Here is a 10,000-nt window from a genome sequence, read left to right as displayed (position 1 = left end):
ATCAGTCGTTTAATTAACATCTTGTCATATATGTCGAATATATAGGTTTGACACTGATTCATAATATAATGAACCTCCGCTGGATTCCATATTAACATGTTTAAGCAGAAAAACACACATAATAACACAAAACTGCAAATTATATATTCATAAAACGAATAAACAGTTCCAGCAAACGACTGCCGATGCCTCTACCCGGTTTTGTTTTGCTTGGCTTTCCGGCTTATTTTGCTTTTCCTCATGTGACTCACAACACCCCCCATGCCGCTGCCGAAAACCCATTGACACAGATTCACAAAACGCCGTTTAACATTTATTTTTATATGTATAAATATAAATTGGCCTTTTCTTGCAATTCAGCTGTACTTTTTTTCGGTGGCAGCGGACGGTTAAGCCGGCGACCGCAAATCGGATTAGCTCCGCAGCCCGCGCACTCGCGTTGGAATTGAAATGACGTCCTCGAAATAGAAGTTAGAAATCATTGCTATTTCTAAAAGCATGAGACGCATTTCTCTTGATTTTTTGTTTTTCAGTAATTGCTCCCATTGTTGGAATAAGTTTGTCCGGTCTTCACCGTAGTTTTTGTATTGGATATTGAAATATAATTCATTGAATGTAATATGAATATAATTTCTCTGTAGGAATACACTTGATAATACTTTTGAAAATATATTTTTCAGAGGTATCTCAAAATGTCGATCCTGCCTAAAATCGCCGCATGTGTATATGCTCGTACATCCCTGGGTGTGTATTAATATTCATATTCATCCATTGCAGTTCAGCTGACTTTGTCAATATGAACCAAATGATTTCTCACATTTTCTTTCTCTCTGTCTCTCACTTTTTTGCTTGCGTTGAACCATAATTCAGCAAATAATTGTATCAAATACACAAAATTGGTAATAGTATTAGGAGTTTTGTTGAAAAAAAACTAAAAAAGGAATATGAATAATATGAATAAATGAATAAAATTAAATAATGAATAAATAAATGATGATAATTATTAATTACAAATAATATAATAATAATAATAATAATAATAATAATAATAATAATAATAATAATAATAGTAATACCAATAACAACAATAATAATAAATAAAAATTAAAAATTAAATAAATAAATAAATAATAAAGCCAACGACAGCTGGATGTATATGTGTGTTATCCAGGAAAGGGCCAAGATGTGGGGGAGTCTCCTCCCACTGTGTTTTTTTTTCTTCATCTGCGTAAATCAGTGGGCAGTGGTTTTCTACTCCCGTCAGAACCCCCCCCCCACCCCCAAAAAAACCCCCCTTCTTCTTCCTGTCTGGCACATACCTGCCACCGTATGGGCGCTGCCACCGTCTGAAGCTGCTGCCTGTCTAGCGCCTGGCACCGTCTGGGGGGTTGGTGTGTGTTGTGTGGAATTATATGTGTGTGTGGATGCATGTCGTGTGCGTGTATATGTATGTGAGCTGAACGACGGTATGCTGTGATATCATGCAGGTGCAGGATATCACACTCGTTTGTTTGTGTCTATGTGTGTGTTCGTACTCATACTTGTGAGGACCGGTCTCAGAATTGACACATTTTTTGGTTTAAAGGTGCACTGAAGCATGGGTCCTCACTTACCTACTACACTTTGATATCAGTACAATACAAATGTGTGTGTGTGTGTGTGTGTGTGTGTGTGTGTGTGTGTGTGTGTGTGTGTGTGTGTGTGTGTGTGTAAACTTTGCAGTCTTCCCCTCTGGAGAATCAACCGCAAACATTATTACAGTGTTATGATATTGTTATTACCGTACTAATAACACAGTAAAATCATAATGTTATTATGTATTACATGTGTGTGTGTGTGTGTGTGTGTGTGTGTGTGTGTGTGTGTGTGTGTGTGTGTGTGTGTGTGTGTGTGTGTGTGTGTGTGCACGTGTGCGCTTTCATTTCAGTCCAGACAGAGCCCCTTCCCATTGTACACGCACACACACACACACACACACACACACACACACACACACACACACACACACACACACACACACACACACACACACACACACACACACACTCATGTATAATTACGAATGGCTAAAGGGACATTAAATTTTTCTCCTCTGGACTGAATTAGCGGAGCTCCCCTGATCAAAAAACAACTGAAAACCCGTGACGAGAAAGTCCGTGACGAGAAAAAGTGCCTCCCCGCACGACCTTCCGCCCCCCCCGCCATGATTTCTCATGTTTAGATCCTCGGTTTCATTTTGCGTTCTTTTTTTATATTCTTTTCTCTCTCTCTCTCTCGCTCTCTCACTCTCTCTTTTTTTTCCCCACTTTCATTCTTTCGTCCTCACCCCCACGCTAAGAGGAAATCCTATTAACCCTCTTGCCTGACTCACCCGCCTTATTAGGCAAATCAGGCCAAAAGTGCGTACATGACAGCCTCCCCCTTCCAAAGACAAAACAAAAAACAAAAACGCCACAAATGGTGATCTTTTTTCCTTAACTTTTGATTATTATTATTGTTCATTATTATCTATTGTAACGGTTGTTTCGTATTTTACACGACGGGATAACACCTCTGCATTCTCACTCTTTTTGCTCGTCTCATTCTCTCTCCCACCCTCTCTCTCTCTCTCTCTCTCTCTCTCTCTCTCTCTCTCTCTCTCTCTCTCCTCTCGCCCTCGCCCTCGCTGTTAGTGTTGTGTTGCCATGCTACTGGAGGAGAATGAATAACATCTTATATTTCTGCGCGCCGAGGTTGAAACCCAATCGTGTGTTTTGCCGCTCCGGGAGGATCCGGGATGCTTGTGTGTGTGTGTGTGTGTGTGTGTGTGTGTGTGTGTGTGTGCGTGTGTGTAGAGCAACTGCACACATCCGCATGCAGGTCTGTGCAGCATGCTTTGGCTTTCCTCTCACCGTCCTGTGAGATAAGACACTAGCTGATATGATTCAACGACATATTTGGCCTTTCTAGCGATGGAAGTTGATGCCGGTCAGTGTTTTGTAGCTGACTGTATGATATTTAATATTTAATATATATATATATTACAGTACTTTTTTCGTCTTTAATCGCATCAAGCTCACCCTGCCATCACATATAATGTAAATGTGATATATATATATATATATATATAAAACAACAATATATACACCGATCAGCGACAACATTAAAACCACTGAGAGGTGAAGTGAATAACATTGCTCATGTCGTTCCAGTGGCACCTGTCAAGAGGTGGGATATATTAGGCAGCAAGTGAACAGTCAGTTCTTGAAGTTGATGTGTCGGAAGGAGGAGAAATTGGGCAAGAATATGGATCTGAGCCACTTTGACAAGAGACAAATTGTGATGTGGCTGGAAGACTGGACAGAGCATTTCCAAAACGACAGGTCTAGTGGGGTGTTCCCGGTATGCAGTGGTTAGTACCTACCAAAAGTGGTCCAAGGAAGGACAACCGGTGAACGGGTGACATGGTCATGGGCACCCAAGGCTCATTGATGCATGTAGGGAGGGAAGTGTAGCCCGTCTGGTCTGATCCCACAGAAGAGCTACTGCAGCACAAATGGCTGAATAAGTTGATGCTGCTGTGATAGAAAGGTGTCAGAACACACAGTGCATCACAGCTTGTTGTGTATGAGGCTGTGTAGCTGCAGACCAGTCAGAGTGTCCATGCTGACCCCTGTCCACCACTGAAAGCACCTACAATGGACACGTGAGCATCACAACTGGACCATGGAGCGATGGAAGAAGGCGGCCTGGTCTGATGAATCACATTGTTTCCTACATCATGTGGATGACCATGTGTGTGTCTTTAACCTGGGGATAAGATGGCAACAATTAGAAGAAGGCAAGCTGGCGGAGGCAGTGTCGTCCTGACATTCACAGGACCAGTGTGGTCCTGTGGATGTTACTTTGACACGTACCACCTACCTAACCATTGTTAGGAGGTTCAGAGCTGTTTTGGCAGTACAAGGGGGACCTACAAAATATTATGCAGTTAGTTTTAATGTTGTGGCTGTGTGTATATATATATATATATATATATATATATATATATATATATATATATATATTTATTTATTTATTTAAAACGAAAACATAGATTTTTTTTTATGTTCAGGCAGCACAAAAGCAGCCTAATTCTAATGCACAGATGGTGTGGATTTGCCTGCGGGCGCTGTGTGTCTGCGTCCGGGTTGTTAAGAACGCTGTGTCCGGGTTGTTAAGAACGGGCTGCGACACACACACACACACACACACGCACGCACACACACGCACACACACACACACACACACACACACACACACACACACACACACACACACTCATGTACACACACACACACACACACAAGTGTACACATATTTTTGCAGGGCACTCGTTTTTAAACACACACAAATGCACACGCAGAGTCATTCATTGATGCACAGATGTTTGCTCAACACACATATGATTAATTAAAAAGGGCTAAATAATAATAAATAAAATATATAAAAAGGTTCGAGAAAAGTGGTAGTTATTGAAAAGTAATTTTAACAGGGATATCAGAGCGATGGCATTGCAGCTGGTGGGGGAAGGAGTGAATATGATGATGATAATGTATAGAATCACAGTAATCATAATGTTGTTGATTATTAATTGTTATATTTTGAAAATATTTTTAATTATAATTTATAACAACTATTTTAAGGAACAACAACAATAATAATAATAATAACCTTTAATGATAATTGTAATAAAACTTATAGTAATAATAATTATTATTTTAATAACAAAAGCCTTTAATAATAATACAAATAATAACCTTTATTAATAATCATAACCTCTATTTGTATAGCTCCCTTTTTTAAACTATACTCCCCTTTCTCTCTCTTTCTTTATGTCTGCTTTTTCAAGATAAAGAGTGTGTGTGTGTGTCTGTGTGTGTGTCCGTGTGTTTGTGTGTCCGTGTGTGTCCGTGTGTGTGTCCGTGTGTGTCCGTGTGTCCCCGTGTGTGTCCGTGTGTGTGTGTGTGTGTGTGTGTAATAGCATCTTGCAGCTCCAGCCTCGCCGCGATAGCATCAGGGTTAACATGCGGGCTGCATCCCTCCATCTCTCAGGGAAGAAAACAACAAAAACACATCTTTCTTATTTTTTGTCTTTCAGTCTCTGTGTTTCCATCTTTTTGGGACAGGGTTTATTCATCACGCTGGCTGCAGAGAGAAACTGAGATGATTTTGACAAATGCTGTATAATACCTATGTAGAAACACCTGTTATTACATATGTACGTATGTTGTTCATAAGTCGTAAATGCAAATGTGATAAGTTCCTAAGTCCTAAGTTGAGGAAACAACCTTTTAGTGCCGAGCACTGATGGAAAGAAGATGGAGTTTCTCGGACATATTCACAGGAGTTTCATTCAAAAAACATGAGATTGACTAATTTCATAATTTCATGTACATTATAAATAATGCTATTACGGGTTGGATTGGAACATTTTCACTGTTCTCGTGTTATTTCAAATGCCCACACTTTGCTTTAAGTAGATAAAACAAAAAAAGTAAGAGCTTTCAGCCTCTCACTCTCTCTCTCTCTCTCTCTCTCTCTCTCTCTCTCTCCATCCTTCTCTTCCCTCGTTCTGTTTCCTCCCAGATGCCTCCTGCCCGCTCCCCTTCCCTAACTTCTTCTGTCAGTTTGACCCTCTCCTTCCCCTCTTCTCCTTTGTTCTCTTGGTCTCTCCTTACACACACACACACGCACGCACACATGCACGCAGGCACGGACACACGCACACACACACACACACACACACACACACACACACACACACACACACACACACACACACACACACACACACACACACACACACACAGTACATTGCACAGGGATTTATCAAACGCCTGTGTGAGTGTAAATCTGTGTTAAGTGTGTGTGTGTGTGTGTGTGTGTGTGTGTGTGTGTGTGTGGTGTTTGTGTGTGTGTGTGCGCACTTATGATTGTGCCCGATGCTGCGTGCCAGGTGTGTAGCCACAGTGACAGTAAGGTAACAGCCGAAAATTTTCCCGGACAGCAAACAAGGCCACCTCCATTTCTTCGAACACACAGTTGGCTCAGCTGCAGTGTTTATCTATCTATCACTTTAACCTGTGGTCAAATCGATGTCTTTGAGAATGGAGTCCCGATGGAAACCAGTTAGAAGAAGTGATAGAAGCACGTCTGTCCACTCCTCTCGAGTCCACTCCCCCTGTCCTGGATGGAGGGCATCCCTCTCAGGTGTCCATTCTCCAGGTTTCCCTGGTCCTTTCCTCTCTGAGGGCTCGTCAAACTGTCCTTCCAACTGGGACCCTTAAAAGCCCGTAGTGATGGGGAATAAAGGTCAAAATGGTTGATGAAAACATTAATTTCCCTGAAACCATCACTGGTTTTGACCTTTACTCTCTCTCCCTGTAAGTAAAACCCCTGTAACCTAGGGTCCAAAAAGCCCAGTACCCATTCGACCACAGGCGGCGCTATGGTAAGCAGTCAAAGTTGAAAAGCTCAGCCCGCTGCCCTGCTTGACTTAAAGACCTGAAACATGATATATAGGTGTCATTTCTTGTGCTGAAAAAATTTGCCTCAACATCCACAGTCCATGTGCATAGATTTACTGCCAACTTGGAAATTTTGGGAAATCCTTGGAAATCTTCTCTCGAACAATAAAACCATTGGATGTTCCACGGACATGTCTGAGCAAAGTTACTAAAAAGCTACGGGTTGAGGTCAACAATGTCGGGGGTGTTAACCAATGAAATTCTGATTTCATGTTGCAATATCTATATGATGTAATATATGACTTTGAATATGTGACATTTGTCATCTCAATGCTGTGAGAGTCCCCATGCGTTCCTGTCCTGGTGTGTGTCCAGTTCATAACCACTCCCTCCTTCTGTCTCCACCCTCTGCAGCGGAGGCTGAGCATGCGGACGGCGGGGGAAACGGCGCTGGCGGAGGCCTTCTCTCCGACTCCCTCCCCCTCTCCCTGCCCAACAACAACAACAACCACCACCACCAACAGCAGCACCACCAGCACCAGCAGAACCAACCCCCGCACCACCCGCTCTCCCACGGCCTCCCCCACCACAACCACGGCCACGGGCAAAACCACAGCCACCACCACCCGCACCCGCACCCGCACCCTCACCCGCACCCGCACCCGCACCCCCACCCCCACACCCACCCACACCCCCCGCCCCAACCAAACCACCGCCACCCGCACCTGCCCCACCTCCCGCACCCGCTGGACCCCAGCCTGGCCGACGGCGGGCTGCCGGCGGGCCTGCGCATCGACCATGACCTGCTGACGTGCGGCCAGTGCCAAGCCACCTTCCCGCTGGGCGACATCGTGCTCTTCATCGAGCACAAGAAGAAGCAGTGCCAGACGCCACCGCTGGCCAACGGCTGCTACGACAAGATGGCCGACCGGGGCGGCGGCGGCAGGGGAAGAGGGGAAGGGCTGGGAGGCCTGCTGAGGAAGGTGGTGGAGCCCGTGGAGGTCGGCATCCAGGTGACGCCTGAGGAGGAGGAGGAGGGTGAGGAGCGGCGGGGCGACCAACGAGGAAGGGAGCGGGGCGAGAGGACGCCCATTAAAGGGATCTGCCCCAAGCAGGAGGGGGCACCGTCAGGTAGGGGGCTGGAAAACACAGACACACACACTCACACTTATGTGGACGGGGCGGGAAATAAGACGGAGGGGGAGTATTGTCTCCCAAGGGTGCAGCGCGAAGATAAGACGAGTTCCCGCGAACAGAGAAATCACTCGTAAATCCCTTTCCTCTTCCATGGAGTAGTGTGTTGGAGCGTCTAATTCTAGTATGGGTGTCACTGTGTGTGTGTGTGTGTGTGTGTGTGTGTGTGTGTGTGTGTGTGTCAGTTTGCGGTCGCCCCCCGTTGTAAGACACTCGTGTGCAGGGCGGAACCTCATCAATATTTCAGGCGCACCGCTTCTGCGCTTGTTGGCTCGCCATCGCTGCCTACCATGTTAAAAAAAAAAACACAAAAATACAAATACACAACAACATAAAATATCTTATGAAAGATTTGTTAAAGAACTTGACTTGTTCTAATTTTCATTACAAACGTGAAATATCTGATATTGACCACGGCTGTCGCCCGGTGGCAGCGGGGGGAGCACTCCCGCAAGCGTGCTAATGGGTCGGTGTCCGCCATATTAAGATAAGTTAGAATATAAAATAAGAATAAAAGTAACATAAGTAAGTAGATTAATATTATTATTATTATTCTTCTTCTTCTTATTATTTTTCTTATTATTCTTATTCTTATTCTTATTATTATTATTCTTCTTCTTCTTATTATTATTATTATCATTATCATTATTATTATTGTTATTATAAGGCTCCAGTGATAATTTGATAAAAAAAGAGAGACGTTATGGCAATACACAATAAACCTCAGAGTTCAACAGGAAGGGGAATAAAATATGGAATATACAATAAACAATGATATAATATATTACTGACTATTTATTTACTATTTACTATTTATAATGGTTTATAATACAGTGTGGTATTATATTGAAACAGCAGTATGTGAAATAAGTAGTAGCATGTATGCTTAGCGTACGTTGAGCGTATTTGCTCGGCATCATTGGTATTTATGTGAATATGTGTTTAAATGGCCCCATGTCTCAGCGCAGCCCTCCTGTCAAATTCAACTTGTGGTGGTGGTGGTGGTGGTGGTGGGGGTGGTGGTGGTGGGGGTGGGGGGGGGGGGGGGTTGGTAATTGCGGCATATTTCTTCATAACACAACGCGCGACAAATTTCACATTGAAAGTGCAAAAAAAAAAAAAAAAAAGAAAGAATAAAAAACAACAACCCCAAAACATATTAGCGGCTGGATTGGACGCATACCGCGGCAACCTGTAAACTATATTGCGGCAATAACATTTTATGTCTGGAAAATTACCCCCTACACACCCTCCCCCCGTATTTCCCAGTTTTGAAATATGTCCAAGTAGCACCTTATTAGCGGCTTAAGAACTAGGGATCGTTTTTTTTCCCTCTTCTTTCCTTCTCTCTTCTTTCTTCCTTTCTGTCTTTCTTTCATTTGGTTATTAACCGCATAACCGCAAATCACATGAAATATGACTGAAAGTGTGGAATATGAATTTTACCGCCTCTCCTCTCCGATGATCACCATCTTTTCTCTTTCCTCCTCCTCTTCTTCTCCTTCTTCTTCTTCTTCTTCTTCTTCTTCTTCTTCTTCTCCTTCTTCTTCTTCTTCTTCTTCTTCTTCTTCTCTACTTCCTCCGCCGTCGTTTTCTCTTTTTTTTCTTTACACCTTTCGCTTGCCAGGCTCTGGGAAAAAAAAAAAGCGAGGGAGAACGAAAGCAATACAGAGAGAGAGGGAGAGAGGGCGGGAAACATTAGGACAGACATAAAAAGGTTTAACCCAGGAAAACGGCGAGAGAGAGAGACGGAGAGAAAGAGCGGGAAAAAGTGATTAGCGGGTTAGCTTGAATGTCAGCTAGCGCACGGCGCACTCGACGACGTACGCGGCGGCGGGTGATTGGCTCCCAGCAGGTCCAAGCACTCCTTTATTACAAAACCTGTCTTCCCCCCTCTGTCTTTCTTTCCTTCCTTTCGTTCTTCCCGTCTTTTTTCTCGCTTTTCTTTCCTCCAAAGTGAGAGAGAGAGAGAGAGAGAGAAAGAGAGAGACATTGTTTTCTTGTATTAGAGGTTGTAAAAAAGCAGCGTTCAACCCCCCCCCCCCTTTCCTTCTCGTCCTCCATCGTTCCTAAAAAAAAAAAAAAGGGGGGGGGCTCAGAATGCAGCGACGCCCTCGTGAGTGTGTATGTTTATTTTTTTCGTTTTTTCAAATTATTTATTAATTTCTTTATTTGTTTACAAAAATCGAATTTTATGAAACACCACCCCGACGATGTCCGTGAAATAACTGGACAGGAAATTTGATTTTGAAAAAGGAAAGGGCTAAAGTTTCCCCACCTGGTGAGTCTCCAAAGTTTTTATTTCGTTCATGGTTGAC

The 10,000-nt window shown here is 43.4% G+C and overlaps 1 protein-coding gene across 1 annotated transcript in view; it reads left to right on the top strand.

Annotated features, from left to right (window-relative positions):
- bcl11ba (BCL11 transcription factor B a) overlaps positions 1–10,000 on the top strand; it is a 49,407-nt gene that overhangs the window by 8,059 nt on the left and 31,348 nt on the right. Inside the window, 1 exon segment of the mRNA XM_080012816.1 lies at positions 6,903–7,619. Coding sequence (XP_079868942.1) covers positions 6,903–7,619 — 717 coding nt within the window.

This window comes from Zeus faber, assembly GCF_960531495.2.
Source record: "Zeus faber genome assembly, chromosome: 13".
NCBI classification, from domain to species: Eukaryota; Metazoa; Chordata; class Actinopteri; order Zeiformes; family Zeidae; genus Zeus; species Zeus faber.
Note: the sequence above shows the minus strand (reverse complement) of the source record. Positions and strands in the feature narration are given on the sequence as shown.